Source organism: Strongylocentrotus purpuratus, unplaced genomic scaffold (genome assembly GCF_000002235.5).
Source record: "Strongylocentrotus purpuratus isolate Spur 01 unplaced genomic scaffold, Spur_5.0 spur5_scaffold_14, whole genome shotgun sequence".
Taxonomy (NCBI): Eukaryota; Metazoa; Echinodermata; class Echinoidea; order Camarodonta; family Strongylocentrotidae; genus Strongylocentrotus; species Strongylocentrotus purpuratus.
Window position 1 is genome coordinate 29,421,454 of NW_022145599.1, and position 17,638 is coordinate 29,439,091.

The following is a 17,638-nucleotide window of genomic DNA, read 5'->3' on the forward strand; positions in this document are numbered from 1 at the left end:
ACATATTTCTGTCCCACTATCATTCTCCCATTTTCTTCCCCCTCTTGGACCTTCTTTCCCTTTTCTCTCTTACTCTCTCCCTACCCCCTCCCTCTCTCTATTTGTTCATCTTATTGTGTCTCACTCTCCCTCTCTCATCTCATCTCATTTTCGTCCCCCTCTTGCACCTTCTTTCCTTTTTCTCTCTCACTCTCTCAATTTGTTCATCTTATTGTGTGTCTCTCTCTCTCTCATCTCATTTTTCTCCCTCTCCAGGTAATGTCATGACGGTGTCCTACAACGTTGGCCTCACCCTTGGTGCTATTACTGCCTACTTTCTCAAGTTCATCATTGGTCCATCCCACCAGGGGGCGTCTTGTCACGCCGTAGCGCTCATGAACATGACTGCTGCCCCCGCTAGGAATAAGATCACCGTGACTTGATCCGTCTCTCTTTCACGCTTTCTTCAAGGTGCAATATTACAACAAATTTATATATATTACTACATGTATGTTGGAGGTGAATGTGAGAAAATGTATTGGTATGTGTGGGTGTGTGTGTGTGTTTGTGACAAACATATGATTCAAAGATCATTTGTTATGATGTGCTGTGTACTGGATATAAAACAGAGAGAGAGGGGGAGAGGGAGAGGGAGAGAGAGAGAGAGAGGGAGGGAGTAAGAAAGCGTGAAAAAGTGAGAAGGAATTTGAAAAGATAAGAGATAGAAGAGTAAAGTGGAGGTAGAATACATTGCCAGCAGTTTCAAGAAAAATGATGGTTGAAAATAGATTACACAATTTTTTTAGTTAAAGAAATCAAAGTGGAACAGCCACAAAATATACACAAAGGAGACTGAAAATGAAATTAAGAATTTAAGAGAGAGAGAGAGGGGGAGAGAGATTGAGAGAGGGAGTGTGAGAGAGAGAGAGAGAGAGAGAGAGATATGACACACACAACATTAATATGGTTGAGTTATAGAAAAGTTTCTACATCAAATAAAACAAAATTAAATCAATGAATTGTAAACTTTGTGATCAATTGTAATGTATATATTGCATATTTTGCTGATAAGAGTGGCATTTAGTGAATGAATGTTAAAGCATTATGCTTATGAAAGATAAAGCAACAAATTTCATTATTTTTGTATTCATTTTTGTAGTAATAATTTATTCTGGCGTCCAACCGTGCAATATAACAGTGTGCAGATGAATGATAACAGGGATACAACGTATGCTTAAATATGAAAAATGTTTATTTCATACTTGATCAGTGCAGTTCACAACTGGTCATGTGTACGCTCTCAACCAATCATTTGATTAGGATCCACGTCATTATCTTATAATAGTAACTAAACAATGAACCGGTCATATTTAGACATGTTAAAATGTATCTTTCCTATACAAGAACACAGCCAGCAGTCTTTCTTAAATCATTGAGAATTTGATTTTTGTGCAGTCAAAATTTATTAAACAAACCTATGTCTCTGTGCTTACTTATATTTGCTAATGGATTGTCATCTAAAATGTCCTCCGATGAACAGTCCCTCATATAGGAGTACAAGTTGTTGGTCCCTTAGTTGCTTACTAAGCAAGTAATACTTTCATGGAATAAATAGAAATGAATACATCTATGTAGTATCGAATTTGTACATTCATTGCATAGATGTGTATGTATATAAGCCAATTCGTAAAAAAAATAACAACATATCATCATGAACAAATGCATTTCTCTGATCTTGCAATAGGAAAACAGAGTGACAAAGAATAAGATAAATGAACTTATTTATGTTAAACTCAATTTGTATTAATAATTCATCTCAAATACATTTTATTGGAGTACTAGAGACGCGACCTTGAAGAAACATTCATATCTATTTATGAAAAAAAAATTCCATGAGAAATGTAATACTGAGCCTCCAGTGTACAATTCTATTACATTGTAAATCTGTGTTCAAATTAATGTTGTAAACCCTTTATATTCCAAATAAAAGTGACTTTTAAAAAGCGAATATATATATCTGACTGTTTATTTCATTCCATTTCAAACTTGTCAGTATATTGTCTAAACAAATCATCTCATCCCCAAGCACACATATTTCGCCCATCCTCATTCGATCCCCAATTCTGCATTCAAAGCAAATTTATCTTAATCAATTTTTGTGGACCTATCTATGCAAAAAATGTGTTATTTACATTTCCTAAGTCAATTTTGCATAAGTCAAACTATTTTTTGCCATTACAACAGATCTATTACTTATGCAGAGTTAACTGTATAACCACGAGGGCCATGCCTCACTCGAACCAGATAGCAAAGATTTTGGGGATTGAAGGAAATCTAGTATGACCTTGCCTGAAAATAGACTGGTCCAAATGGTTAACATTTTGTTAGGGGCAGTGTAATCAAATCAAAACACTTCTCCTTAATGAAGAGTTCTTGTACACCATAACTTCTACCATAAGCCTCTACTTAGTCAAATTATACACATTAAAAAAAGAAAGCATACCCTTGTATAAAGATAGTACTGATGAATTTTGGGTCAACACAAGGAGCTGGAACTAAATCTATCAGCTGCAGAAGTAGTAGTCTTTGCCCTCTTGAAGATTCAGTGATGCCAGGTTCTTCTCAAAGCCACCCTCTGTTAGGTCCTACAGCAGGATGAAGGCAAGAAAAAAAAAAGGGGGGGGGGGGTCAGTAATAGCCAAGGTCACATGAGGTAAATGCAAATTTACGGCGCAAATATTCATAAATTCATGATACACGCCAATAAAACTAAAACACAACAAGTGTATTTGACAGAAATGAGAAAATACAATAAGATGTTTTATGTATTTTTTTCAAGTAATATTGTAAAGATCTAGAAAGATTGTGATTAAGAATGTTAAAGGTACACCCTGTAGTTGAGATGATCTATTTCATGTTATTTCCCATTTGGTCATGGCACCACCAGAGATAACAAGAACTTCAGAAGGAGTGAGAATAAAGCCAATTAGCAACTCAAATTTATAAGGTCTCACAAATGCATTTTTAAGGTTATTTTGGGAGTCTTGCAAATGGCAAATGCTTCTGGCTCTTACTGATTCACTACATTTTGTTTGCTCTGTTACAATAACACAACAAAAACAAAAAATCCAAAATATTCTTATGTATTCACAACTTCAAAACTGTCAAATGAAACATCAACAAGGTAATTGCCGGATTGTATCCCTGACTCCAGTTTGGTTGCACTAGGAAGTATGCAAAGTTATCTTTTACTGATAGTTGCCATGATTTTGTCTTTGAAAGTCTTTTGTAGAAGATCTTTTGGATCCCAGGTGGTGAATAATTTAGAAGAAGGTAGTCTATAGGTATCACTTTCATAAATTTGGAGAAACTTCATTTTCACAAAGAAACAAACGTAATACCTGTTTAATGCATATGATGAAAGGTGGAGTTGCATCAGTGAAGTGAACGATAGGAACCCTGGGTTTTGGTAATTTCTGCAGTGAAAGCAGACGATAATGAAAATAGAAATAATCAAGAATATGATAATTAAAATGAGAATAATCAAGAAATAAAATGAGTAAAAGAGTATATACCGGTACACAATGCGAGGGAAAAGGAAAACAGCAGTTGATGATATTGGACATGCTGCTGCAATGTATTCTTATTATAATTCATGCTGTTTTATATGAAATGAGTAACAATTATGTTTAAAAATTTATTGAAATGACTCTGCTCTATGTGGTGTACTTAGAAATTACTTCAAACTGTTCATATTCAATACACATATATGCTTCTTTTTACCATGCTAAGCTACATTATTATTAATGAGAAGGTTTCTCAAGAACTATATCATGGACTAACAAATGCAACATTGAACTTTAAAGACAAGTTATTAATAGGTTCCTGTAATCTCTCACCTTGCTTTCTTCATAGATATAAACTCCTTTCTCAATCTTCTTTGCATCAACATCACAGAATGCAATCACCTGCAATATCAATAAAAAAAAAATCAATACAAAAACAGTACATTAAATAACTTTAAAGCTTGGGAAAAGCAAGGAATGTATTGTGGGATAAAATAAGGGGAAATGCTTTTATGTGAAATATGTCATAATGTCTGCTAAAAGGAAATTCACAGGTACCCAGTTCACAAGGGTAATGGACCCTGTCTGCCTAATCCTTCATGAAGGTTCCCACTTGAGACAATGCCAAAAACATCTGTTTATTTTACAGTGTTTGGTTTATATAGGACCTTAAGATGAGAGACAATCTAAGCTGTACATACAATTTTTATATAGAGTACTTATACCAGGAAAATTCTAGTCTGGATGAGAGGAAGGGGTATTAGTATACCTTGTGTTTAATGTCATCCTTAAGTGTACATATGATTTTCATATACAGTACCTTTACCAAAAAGATTCTAGTCTGAATGGGGAGGTGGTATTAAGTATACCTTGTGTTTATTCTCATCCTTGAGTGATCTATAGAGCTTTCTACCCTGCTTGCCAGCATTCCAGATGGTGAACTGCTTCCAGCCACACAGAACCTGCTCCTCCAGTGATGAAACCTGGATCTCCCAGATTGTGTCTCTGTACATGGGTCATTCCATAAAGTGGGGGCAAAAAATATGTCGGTGTCCATGTAACGTAGGTAATAGGTTTAAGATCTTCTAATACACATGGAAGATGAAATTATCTGTTGAAGATTTGTATGCAATAAATATACATGTATATAGTAGTTCCATGCCAGAATTGTTCCTGTTTCAGTTGCTTTTTTTCTTCAAAACCTTTGCTAATTAATACACATTTCTCTTTCTATCAGCGTTACATGGACACCATATTCATATAACATTACATAAATATTGGGTCCATAATATTGATTAACCATGAAGCTCGAGTACTTCTGAAGGTAGTTGGCTATGCTATTTATGCAAAACTCAATTTGAGCAAACATTGTTACAGTTGATAGGAGACATAGTTTCTCATTCTGGTATGTCACAAAAAGGGCCCCAACATTCTGGACGGACCCAAAAACAGAGGAGTATGTTTACTTCCAGGGAAAGGAATGTGTACAAAGTTTTTTTCCTTTAAGGAAAAAGTTTAAAATTTGTTTTCACTGGTTCATGTACATTCTTTAGACATCACATACATCTACCTTTTTAACGAGCTGTAAGACAAATTTCAATATTACATCAAAAAGTTTGCAAATTTGTAATGGAAAATAAATTTCTGTTAATAAATACGACACTAGTTAAGAACTTCATCAACTTGATAAAAATCACACATTCAGTAATTCATTCATTCATTGTGATTCTTACTTGGGAATATAATGTGTACTGTTGTCCCTTGGCAATACCTCTACATGTACATTCTTATTATTATTAATCACATATTTCTCAATTCCCTTATTTAATACTCAGTTTTTATATAGCGCTTGAAATCACATTTCAAAGAATTATTTTCATAATTTCAAATTAATTCCTGGTATTCATGCATCCATCCAACCAACTATTCTAACCTGTGAATGGAGTGAGTAGCTGCCCCTGGATGATACCTGTACATATCATCATGACTTCATCTACTCGGTAGAATTTATTTTTTCATTAATTCACCCATTCAATATTCATTCCTTCATTCAGTCATTCAACAAGTCTACCAGGGCGTTGTGGCGTGCGCCTGTAATCCAGCTAACAATGGAAGTTACAAACTGATTCCGCCGAGGACGCAGGTTCCAAACTGAGTCACGTCTTTCGGATGTTGACGTTAACAGTCGGTCCCCAGATGTAAATAATCATATCTGATTGACACACGTCTGTAAAAACCCAATTACACACACACACTAACCTGTGAATGGAGCGAGTACCGGTGGCTGCCCCTGGATGATACCTGTACATCATCAGGACTTCGTCAACTCTGTAGAAATTAATTCTTTCATTAATTCACTCATTCAAATTCATTCATTTAATCACTCATCCATCCATCTATTCATTCTGTCATTCAACAAGTCTTACCTATGAATGGAGTGAGTAGTTGCCCCTGGATGATACCTGTACATCATCAGGACTTCATCAACTCTGTAGAGTTTCCCTCCACTTTCTAGGTGTGCCTTGAAGAAGATTAGGTCTTCTGGTGTACCCTGTTTCATAAAAAAGACCCCTTTCTCATTTATTTCTGTTCTTGTATTTTTATGTTTGGTGAAATTATAAAATGATGTGACAGATTGACTAAACAATGACCAGAAAATATTGGAATGCTGGATTATCAAAGGTAATCTGAAGTTAAAATGTACAGATATAACCCATGCAAAAAAGTTTGGAAACTCAAGTTTAATTGATTGTGATACTTCTGGTGACTCATCTTTTGCTCTAGTGACAATTACTTTGGGCTTTATTTCGTAGAAAGTATAGGGTCACACTAAGGGATGACAGATTGACTAAACAATGACCAGAAAATATTGGAATGCTGGATTATCAAAGGTAATCTGGAGTTAAAATGTACAGATATAACCCATGCAAAAAAGTTTGGAAACTCAAGTTTAATTGATTGTGATACTTCTGGTGACTCATCTTTTGCTCTAGTGACAATTACTTTGGGCTTTATTTCGTAGAAAGTATAGGGTCACACTAAGGGATGCAATCAAGTTTTGAAGTAGTTTGGGTTATGGTGAGTGTTAGGGTTGGGTCCAAGCTTGAAGTAAGGAATTCATGACGGAGCAAATATTGCAGGAGCTTGAGTCGTACATCTTACAATTATGTCAATGGTGTAATTATATTTGCATAAAATACCAGAGAGACTGACCTTTCCACTCTCATCAAATTTTCCCACGTTTCCATAGACTTCTCTTGAGCAGAACCATGTCGGCATAGCAACTGTTGGACCATGTGATGTGTAGGCCTGATAAAGAATATAATAATAATAATAACAACAACAATAATAATAATATTGATAATGATAATAATACTAACAATTATGAAAAAATAATAGTAAGAATAATAATCAACAACGACAAGAGTATGTCTCGTTTATCCAGATTAGTCTCATTATTACCAATAATGTTCTCCCAAAATGCTCTACAATCATATTATTACTGAATAAAAACGAAAGCATAACAATTTTGAAATTAGCACCGATAAGATTTAACATGACATAGATAATAAATAAATATAAAACTTAAAATATTGAAATAAACCTGTGTATATAGCTGCTCTTGTTTGAGTCTACTGCACCAATCTGTGAATCGTGGAGTAGAGTCCTCGGGAAGACGTCTAAACTGACAACCAACAATCTGAAAATAGAGAAATTAATAAGCAAAGAAATGAGATTTGATAATCTACATGAATTTGTATTATGTCAAATTGTAGTTGATGTAATCTGGTCTTTTTCAGAAAATATTCTTGGGGTCATTTACTAAACCCACTCTTTGTATAGTCCTACACATTCATTTTTCAAGATAATTAAGTAATTTCAAGCTAAAAGTACAATTATTTTCAAATAAAAAAGAAAACATACGATAGAGACACATTTAATGCCATTTTATCTCATATTTGATATTAATCTACAGAACTAGGATAGGAAATATGCAATAAATATCTTATTTCTGAGAAGAAATACACTGCTGACTTGTGTTTGTTGTCATTTGATTTCATTTTACTATTGGTTTCTTGAATCTTTCCAGAAGCAGATCAAATTGAAATTTACAAAATATAAAATTACAAATACACATCAATATAAATTTCAATGGTAAAGAAAATTATAATTTATGAGCTTTGAATTAAGCAAAAAAGAATAATTATGCTTTGAGTACAAGATGAGTATAAGAGGTACTTACAGCATTTGGTCTTGTGACAGCTGCAGCATACTGCATCTCTATTCTTCTGTTGTCCATGACATCATCCTACAAGGGAAATTAAGAAGGGAATTCCTATCAAGAAAGAGCATCAAACCCAGACGATTCCATGACATTTGCTCCGGCGACAATTGCTCCGCTGTAAATTTCATACACTAATCGAATGGCTAACTTCAACCCTGGATTCAACACTATACCCTACCCTAAACCTAACCCTAAACCTAACATAAAACCCTATTGAAACCCTAACCCTAACCCTACATCTTAGACGAAATAAAGCCCGGAGCAATTGTCGCAGGAGCAAATGTCGTGTCACCACCCAGACAGATGTTCAAAGGGAGGGGGGAGTGGGGGGAATAGAAACTCTGTCCTGCTGATTTTGTATGCAGTTGTCCAAAGTACAAATCAGGATGGCATTATTTAATCTGCTGTAGAGGCATGTTTCTAAAAAAGCCAGTAACCTAACCCTAACCCTGATCCTAACCCTAGGTACCTGATGTAGATCGTACTGTATGCAAATATATGCAAATCATCCAAGTTATTCATTATATTACTTATGAAGTTTACTTGTGGGTATGTTACCTGACTGCTATATGAAAGCATAAATGCTTGTTAGTAAGCAATATTTTTAGAAACGTGCCTCCACAATTGCTTAATTAATGCCTACCATACTCATATGAGTAAGCTTGTTGACACATTTATTCATGGAGATGATTTTATATTCGTGAACATTTTGTTGTTCCTGTTGTTGCTGTTTCATCAATCTGACTTTAAGTTTAGTTTGTTCACATTTTCAGAACCTTAACAAATTGGGGATTCCTGAATTGCAATACCTTTTAGGAATATTTTCCTGTTCTTCAAAATGCTGCATGAATATGCACATGTATGATTGGTTTCAACGCAGAATCTATATTTACATAACAGATTGCTATGAAAAGGAAAATATTATTGCATGCTAGATTCATCACCACTCCAGCAATATTAAAATACATGTATAGGAACAGAAGTCCTTCACTCAATATTTCTTGAGCATTTTGTTGAAGACCAATATACTCACTGCATCTAGGAAGCATAAACACTGCCCACTGCTTGCTTCGATGGCCCGATTTCTAGCTGCACCAACTGTAACAAAATGAAATAAAGAAAACTTGAAATTAAAAAGAAAATATACTAATTTTCATCATTTTTAATCATATTCCTGAAAACCAGGTTGCAGGTTCTGAGACTGATATTTTACATGTGAGTAATGGAAAACTTAATTAAAGCATTAATACAACATATGCACTGTTCTCCCACTTCACTTTGATATCATTCAAATGTGGGCTGTAAGTTTAATATTCGTCTCACAATTTCTGAGAGTCATATGGTTTGTTACATCATCAGCCACTCAACAAAGGAACAAAATATTATACTGAAGACATATTTCAGTTCAACTGTCCCCCCTCTCCTCTTCCTTTTCTTCTTCTTCTTCTTGCTTTTTTTTTCTTTTTCTTCTTCTTTTCCTCCTTATATTTCAGTGTGGAAAACAGGTGTCTTTTTGTAATGTTTTGGTCCTGTGCAGGTGCATACAGTGAAAAAAAAGGCCTACAATTTTGAGATAAATTCCTCTAAAATCAACATGTCGTTTAAAGAGAAGGTTGAGTTCTGGGAAGAGGTGAAAAATAATTTGTGAGCATTACTCATTCTTATTATGCAAGTGTGGAAGAACATCAGTTAAGACATGTTCCCTGAAAAGCATGGCTCTTCAAATGCCTTCATATTCTAAATATGCATGTAACATCGTAAAAATCGGGGGGGGGGGGGGGCCGGCTTTTTACGCCACGTGTTCGTGTAGTCCCATAAACATCTTTCTGTGCAAGTGTTTGTAACTTTACCAAGACTTGGCCAAATTTCTTATCATTTTGATGATTCCAGACCCTTGCAATACACACAAATTCTTATATGCTAGATGATCAACCTTTTCTGGTCGGTTCCACACCGTTTCGTTCACAATGCAATCGCATGACCAGAACTCAACTTCATCTTTAATACCTTCAGATCAATCACAGGGTTCCCAGCATATTACAGGAACAAGTTGTCCGATTTCCCCTTACTTTTCCCTTTTGAAGTTTCAACATTCAAAGATCATTTTTTTTTTAAATAAAAAAGAAGCCAATACTCCAGTGCATTCACTGTTTGGACAACAGACAAGAAATTAAGAGACTGCCTACCCAGTACCTTTTTTTTTTACCTGATTCACCAAATTATAGTGAATTTTTCCCCCCTATTCCCAGACTTTTCCTGACTGAAAAAAAAATAGAATGCATCGTCCAAGTTTTCCCTAATTGCTAAATAGCTCGAAATCCTGATTTAACATCGGTGGACAAACTAGTCTTACCTCCTACAGGTGTGCCATTATGTCCATTGATCAACATACAGATGCCAGCTTTCTCCATTTTAGATCTGAACCCTTCAAGAATGGTAGCTGATTTGTCCTACAAAATGGATCAGATTTGTTTTTTAATACATACATATAATTTTCAACTTCTATCTCACATGGAATGTCCTTAATTCATGTATATATTCATTCATATTTGAAGATCTGACTATCTTTCTACTTGTAGGATGTTCAAATTAGAACAAGACAGCAACAAAAGATATTGCAAATTTTATGAAAAAAGATGATCATATATTTATCCCTTAGAAATTCCTGTCCTGGAGATTGACAAGCTGAAATAAATAATGACCACTTTCATTGCTTTCTCATAAAAAGAATGCAGTTTTTCTCAATATTTTCAAAACATACATCTACATAATAACAGTACAGCTACTAAATTTTGATAGAGGGTTTGGCCCAATTAGTAAAAAAATGATATTGAAATAGTTGCAATGTAATTTTATAATAATAATAGTTGTAACTTAATTTATCTCACACCTTTTCAACTGGAAAAAATGTGCTTGCAGATGCGAGATGAAATACATGTTACCAAGCAGTGACTGTGTCTCTAGAAATACACCTTTCCCTAACCATAGTCTTAATCACACATCTTTCACAGATACACTGAGTGGCATATATGTCAATACCAAATTATAAAATTGACCCTACTGCAAATACATTAGATGGTAACCTCATCCCGCACTGCGCAGGTCAGCATATGTGCAGATACGATACTCAGGAAGAAAATATGACAAGGTATCTTCAGGCTTCCCTAGAGAATGCACAGCATTGTCAACTAATTTCTTATTTTACTGGACTCCTCCGTTTATTTGATGAGATCTATGTAGGCACCTTCATAATCTGATACTTATGGTTATTGGTTCTGAAACTATAATTTCTATCAGACTTTCTAGCTCTCGACCCAGGGAATCAAAGTGCTTTTGCCATGCAATGAGTACAGTATACCTATGGTATTGCCCTCTATGACCAAATATTGTAATCATGGTAGAGCGAATTACCAGAGTGAATCAAAGCAATACAAGGAAGATGTATTTTGTAAACTTACATTGCTAGCATCATTGTAGACAGACAGCTGTATGGATCCACTGAATTTCTGTGCCAAGACAGACTCTAGACATTCCACCAACCAAGGTTCACCATTGTGGACAGGCATGATGATGGACTGGATAGGATGGAAAGAAAAATGGAAAGATGAAAAAATCAATCGGATGCACCTTCTACTAGAACTTCTAGGTTTTTATCCCTTTAATACAAAAGAATGCGTATTCAATCATATCTTTACGCCAGGACAGTGAAAAATTAAGAATGAAACATGTGATTATATTGACAGTCATTCTAGGGCTTTCATCCTCAGTCATAATTCTCATATACATAATAGAATAATTATAACTTTTACAAATTCATTACATTTCTGTCATCCAATTTTATCTGTTTATTTACTATCCTCAAAATCCATGGTTAAACAAATCAATAACATTTAGTTCGTCTAAGTTTAATTTGTTTTTCGTTACAAATTTACTATCTGAAACTGAATTAAGACTGGACTTACGACACAGGGTGATGACATTATTTGTGTTTCGTTGTATGAAAAGCAGTGATACTGAGAATGAGGCAGCGCGTTCCAGGTAAACAAATCCACAATAAGCAAAGGATAACAGGCAGTCGACCAACAGCAAGAAAATAATCAGGGCCTTAGAGTCACGTCCGTGCAAAACATACACACGTACGTACGGTACCTCGAGTAAAATCCGGCCGAAGTTCCGGGGGCGTGACGTTAGCTCAAGCTTAGCATAACAGTTTTGGTGCACGTGCAGTCAGCTGTTGTATACAGTCTCTTTTAAGACACTTAGATATTTTTGTTTCTTATGGATATCATTCATTTTCACATTTTTTCGGATTTTATTAATTGTAAACTAATTTCATATTATATTCTATGTATAAAAGAATAATACGATTATCTTATGAATCAATGAATGCTGGAAATTATCCGTTATAGCAGAATTTATTTCTACAAAAAATTAGATATTGTTCATTTTTAGGCTACATATTGCAATGTATCGCTGGCGAAGTGAGGACCCAGTTGTTTTGACTTTTGGGGAATTGAATGAGAGAAATGTAAGTAGATTTAGCCTCAATAAATAAAAAATGTAAATGTAAATGACTTCATGTTTCAATAGTAGAATAAAAGAGGTACTGAGGTCCGCTCATACAATGCATGAACTTTCTCTAATTCTAAACGGCCTGAGACTGATCGAGTACGAGTGAAGGGGGAAATAATTTTTTGAGTCATTGAATGAGTGAATCAATGCAGTGACATGACAATGCCATTGACATCTCATCTTATATCTGTTGGTTACTCAAGATGTGTTGGTGTTGTTTTAGTTTTTATCAGACGTGTGTTAACTGTTGTTGTTGTTGTTGTTGTTGCTTTGTTCCTCGTACCATTCAGCAATGGAATCGACTACCAGCCACCATCATCAAAGAGTCAACATCGGCCAAGTCCTTCAATACCAAAGTTTGGAGCTACATGCAGAATGACCACTCAGCCCAGCTGTACACAGGCGGGATAGAGCGTCGATGTGGCTCTACTTCATCTATAAATTAGATGATGTCTACAACCCACTCATTTTATGAGCACCTTATTATTTTGTTTTTTTGAACTTTGCATCAGTTGTGATGTTTGTTGACAGTTTGCGATGCCACGGAAATCTGGACGTATATACCAATTGGTCCTGTCCAGTACCACCTTAGATGTAGATGTAGATGTATTCATAAAGGCGTGGGGTTCAAAATCCAATTGAAACCAGTTGAAATCTCCAACTGGTTTCAATTGTTTTCAACTGGTTTCAATTGTTTTTAATTGGAATAGAAAATTTCCAGTTGAAACCAATTGCCGAACTGGAAAATATTGTTATGGGTACTCATTTCCAGTTCAAACCAATAAGAAGTCAACTGGAACCAGTAAGATAATTTTTCCAGTTACTCAATTGGTTCCAGTTAGAAGTCATTTCCATTTACCCAACTGGTTCCAGTTAGAATTTCAACTGGAAACAGTCTGGTGATTTTCCTGTATTTGGTTCCAGTTAGAATTCATTTCCAGTTACCCAACTGGTTCCAGTTAGCATTCATTTCCAGTTAGAAGTCGTTTGAATATCAGCTATTGCAAACGTGAGTTGTTATATTTCATTGATCTATCTACATATTTGCTCTAGATCTCAGGATGTCTTCTGGGAGGCTAGGAATTTGTCTTTTGAACATCTCAGAAGCACGGAACCGTCTCATCCTTGAGAATGTTGCCCAGGCAGCTACAAGATCCACTGGTTAGTGTTCAGTTTGTTTTCAAAATGGGACAAGTTAGTCGCTTCCCATTTTTGCAGGTTCTATAGCTAACAGATTTTAGAAGCTGTATGGCTAAAATGCCTCTTGTCTTTGAGAATGTTCGTAGTATACAAGCCTTCAGATGATATCTTTTATATGGAAATCATGAATTGAGTTGAAACAAATAGGGTTGAAGTCATTACAGGTATCTGTATGGAATGGCAAAATGATACTGCCATTCTTCTTTTTTGAAGATGACAAAGAGTACCGGTAGTTCAATTCAAATTTTGTTGATTTTTCTGGCACAATTTAATAGGTCCTATAGGAATACAATTTATACAACATATTTCTTTCAAGTTCTTTCAGTGATGCAGACATAGTACTCACCAAAATCATTTGTAAAAGAAAGATTGCCATGCATTGCATTGTGAAGGTGCATGGAGAAGAGCAGGGGGGGGGGGGAGGTGGAAGTCCTGAGGCTGAAATATAAATGAGATGTAAATGATATAATACAAGAAGCAAAATATATTATAGAGTATGAAGTATCATTTTAGAGATATGTTATTATAAAAGATACAAAAGGAGGTTGTGCCCCCTCCCAACCACCCTCTAATGCATATCATGGCCTTTTATGAAAGTACACATGCTTGTTGTGTTTAGGAGGTTCACCAGGGATCCTGTCATCAGTACTCAACATCTTCCAAGACATTGATTACAACCGTTCAGTGTTGACCATTGCAGCACCCATCAACCACCTGAAGGCTGCAGTGTGCGGAGCATGCAAAGAGGCTTACAGGTAGGTCAAAGGAAGTTTATCAGGGGGGTGTTTCACAAAGACTAAGATCGACTTTAAGTTGGACTTAACTATAGCAGGCCATTCATGCCACAAGTTCCTCTAACCATTCCTGGCATTAGTTTATCAAGGGACATATAAATCGTGGTCACAAATCTGCAAAATTTACATTTTTTGATAATACATTATTGAGGGAAAAAATATTATCTAAAGATCATAATTGAGAGACCAATAGTGAGGGCAAACAGTAGCATGAATGGCCTGCCATAGTTAAGTCCAACTTAAAGTTGATCTTAGTCTTTGTGAAACGCTCCCCAGGGCTGTTCATAAGTTGTAAGCAACTGAGCTGGAGATTCTACTACCAAGGCATTTTTTTAAAGTGCCTTTCTCCCTTTGGGCACTACTCAAAATACATTATGGATAACATATTATTCAAATGTTCTCTAAAAAGAAAAGACCTTCCTGAGTCATATATATTGAAAAATTGAAATTTTAGTGATTTTGTGTGCTGAAACAATTGGGAAAGTTGTACAGGAACTTCGTCACGGTGACATTAATGATTCAGCTTAATTGAAGTGCCCAACATATAATGATTACAACATTTCACTTAAACTTTCGCCAGTCTGCTTCTCTGATTTTCTGCTATCTTTTAGAGTACATGTACAGTAGTTGTCTATTAGGGTGGAATTTCCTTTACTAGTTGTCTCACCTGCGTAGCAAAAAGCGAGACATAGGCGCCGCTTTTCCGTTGACGGCGGCGGCGGCGGCGGCGTCAACATCAAAAACTTAACCTAAGGTTAAGTTTTTGAATTTGTAATATAATTTTTAAAGTATAGGTTCTTAGTCAATGAAACTTTGACTATAGGGTAATCAAGTATCACCAATCATGTGAGTAGAATTTCAGACCGCAAAGTCAAGGGCAAAGGTCATTTCAGGTCAACAGACTTGGACTATGTTGTAGCATCATCATCGGAAACTTAACCCAAGGTTAAGTTTTTGAATATTTGACATAATTTTGAAAGTATTGTTCTTAGTCAATGAAACTTGGACTATAGGGTTATCAAGTCACTAAGTTATGGTCAAAGGTCATTTAAGGTCAATAAACTTAGACTTTGTTGTGGCATCAACATCAAGATTTTCAAAATGCTTCTTCTTCGTTATTTTTTAACCGATTTTGATTCTGATTGTTTCATATGATAGGGCTAGAAAGGGGATTTAAAACTTCTACACAGAATCGTGAAATTCATTATCTATGCTAATTGATGCAAATTTATTCGAAATCACAAAAAATGCGTCTTATCGTTCATTTCTCGACCGATTTTGATTTGGTTTGCTTTATATCGTAGAGCTAACTTTGGTACACTAAAATTCTACACAGAATTTTGAAATTGTTCTCCATTAATTAATTATGGTAATTTATGCAAATTTATTCCAAAAATAACAAAAATTGCTTCTTCTCCCTCATTTCTTGACCGATTTTGATTTGGTTTGCCTTATCTGGTAGAGTTAAATTTGGAACACTAAACTTCTTCACAGAATTTTGAGATTTTACTCCATTGATTAATTATGGTAATATATGCAAATTTATTCCCCAAATAATTTAAAAATCACAAAAAATGCTTCTTCTCCTTCATATTTCGACCGATTTTGATTTGGTTTGCTTTATATCGTAGAGCTAACTTTGGTACACTAAAATTCTACACAGAATTTTGAAATTGTTCTCCATTAATTAATTATGGTAATTTATGCAAATTTATTCCCCAAATAACACAAATTGCTTCTTCTCCCTCATTTCTTGACCGATTTTGATTTGGTTTACCTTATCTGGTAGAGCTAATTTTGGAACACTAAACTTCTACACAGAGATTTTGCTCCATTGATTATTTAGGTACTTTATGCAAATGAAATGAAATGATGTCAATTCCAGGGCATCAAATTTTTATTTTTTGACCAGTTCAAAAGTGTACCACATAAAATTTACGATATTTGTTGTTGGGAGATGCGGATGAGCGCTACGTCATTGACGTTCTGGTTTATCATATTGCATTGCGTTATGCAGGCGAGACCGTCGAGAGCGTTTCCCTTGTTTTACCCTGACAGTAGCCTTTGTCATATATTTTATTCCATGTAATAGGCAGATAGACTTGTCAAAACAAGAAGGCGTTCATCCAAGACTTGGTGCTGTGGATCTCATTCCTATTTATCCGCTGATGTCTTCTGTCTCCCTCAAGGAATGTGGGGAGATTGCACACTGTAAGTGAACAAAGTCATGTGCTGGAGTTGAGACAATTCTTCCATCTTATTGTTAAACGTTCTGTAAAACAAAATTTGTAGAATAAAGTTAATGAACTCCCCCTTGAATAGTGGGGTGTGAAACTAACTTCTGGTGGAACAATCAAGTGTTTGATTGTGGAAGCAATTCCAGGTGTTATTTGAGTTATTTGGCAAAGGAATGCCAAGTGTAACATACAGAACCATGCAATATTTTATAATGTTTGAACAATAAAGTACAAAAGGGATACTCTCCCTTGAATGCACCAATTTACAATGAACAATGACAATGCACTTACTGCTATTAAAGAAAGCATGTGTATACCATCAAATAAGCAACCAGGGGACTGACGTCTTTACGTAATGGTAAGGAGGAGTATAGGGCACTAGCGCATCAACTTGGTTTTGAACCTGGAACCCTTTGTTACAAGATCATTGCTCTACTTCTGAGCCATAGTGTCTCTTCAGTTGTCTGATGAAAGCTATCCTTGTTCTAATAGGAGCTCTAGTTGGCCAATTTATCCAATGCAATTGCCAAGAGGTACTAAAATTTTAAGATGTGGTTGGTAAAACATCAAACAAAAATAGCTTGGACTTGCCCGTCAATCCTGAATTTCATTCATGATATTATTTACCAATAGTAGTTAACCAATATTAACTTATTTCTACCTTTGTATAGCTATTGCAGAGGAGCTTAGTGATGAAATAACAGGCACATCCTTCTTCCTTTTTGGCTCTGCTGATTGGCCGGAACAGAGAGGGCTAGTGCCACGAAGGAAGGCTGTTGGTTGGTTCAAAGGAAAGCATGGCATTGATTGGTCAAAGTTCAGCCATGATCTTGGGGCACCACCATCTAGCAGATATGGACTTACAGGTACTCGTGCATTAACCGCACCCCTCTTTTTCGCCCTTAAAAGCCAGATCCGTGTTAAAAAACCCATGCGGGAAGGCCTTTCATTTAACCGAATGTGTAAGATCATTAATGTAAATTAAAAATCAGTAGAGGACCTAGG

General features: G+C 35.4%; 3 protein-coding genes across 7 annotated transcripts in view; 2 read left to right on the forward strand and 1 right to left on the reverse strand.

Annotated features, from left to right (window-relative positions):
* LOC578611 (equilibrative nucleoside transporter 4) overlaps nt 1-1,987 on the forward strand; it is a 25,257-nt gene extending 23,270 nt beyond the window's left edge. For all 3 annotated transcript variants that reach the window (XM_030984663.1, XM_030984662.1, XM_030984661.1), the window contains exon 8: nt 256-1,987. In XM_030984663.1, the coding sequence (XP_030840523.1) occupies nt 256-422 (167 nt within the window). In that variant the 3' untranslated portion in view covers nt 423-1,987. The remainder of the gene's footprint in view (nt 1-255) is intronic.
* LOC587231 (UDP-GlcNAc:betaGal beta-1,3-N-acetylglucosaminyltransferase-like protein 1) lies at nt 1,430-14,004 on the reverse strand. 2 transcript variants are annotated; one of them, XM_030984667.1, is made up of 12 exons: nt 13,949-14,004; nt 11,289-11,405; nt 10,184-10,280; nt 8,864-8,928; nt 7,789-7,854; nt 7,150-7,245; nt 6,759-6,854; nt 5,972-6,096; nt 4,415-4,550; nt 3,879-3,947; nt 3,381-3,455; nt 1,430-2,624 (listed from the first exon to the last, which is right to left on the reverse strand). In XM_030984667.1, the coding sequence occupies exons 1-12, from the start codon at nt 13,985-13,987 to the stop codon at nt 2,544-2,546; spliced, it is 1,062 nt and encodes a 353-aa protein (XP_030840527.1). In that variant the 5' UTR covers nt 13,988-14,004; the 3' UTR covers nt 1,430-2,543. The 2 variants fall into 2 exon arrangements, with proteins under 2 accessions (XP_030840527.1, XP_030840528.1); XM_030984668.1 differs by lacking the exon at nt 13,949-14,004 and adding an exon at nt 11,793-12,228.
* LOC757265 (glutamate formimidoyltransferase) overlaps nt 12,285-17,638 on the forward strand; it is a 19,436-nt gene continuing 14,082 nt past the window's right edge. For both annotated transcript variants that reach the window (XM_001197760.4, XM_030984669.1), the window contains exons 1-5: nt 12,285-12,358; nt 13,456-13,563; nt 14,222-14,357; nt 16,489-16,607; nt 17,305-17,499. In XM_001197760.4, coding sequence (XP_001197760.4) covers nt 13,464-13,563; nt 14,222-14,357; nt 16,489-16,607; nt 17,305-17,499 — 550 coding nt within the window. In that variant the 5' untranslated portion in view covers nt 12,285-12,358; nt 13,456-13,463. The remainder of the gene's footprint in view (nt 12,359-13,455; nt 13,564-14,221; nt 14,358-16,488; nt 16,608-17,304; nt 17,500-17,638) is intronic.

What these genes read in the sequence shown, in the direction of transcription:
- LOC587231 (XM_030984667.1), bottom strand. Translation starts at nt 13,987, where the DNA reads ATGCAATGCATGGCAATCTTTCTTTTACAAATGATTTTG. An exon ending in TCTACAATGATGCTAGCAAT is followed by an intron (nt 10,281 to 11,288) that starts GTAAGTTTACAA and finishes TCCATTTTGTAG; the next exon opens with GACAAATCAGCTACCATTCT. An exon ending in ACTACTCACTCCATTCATAG is followed by an intron (nt 4,551 to 5,971) that starts GTAAGACTTGTT and finishes ACCCATGTACAG; the next exon opens with AGACACAATCTGGGAGATCC.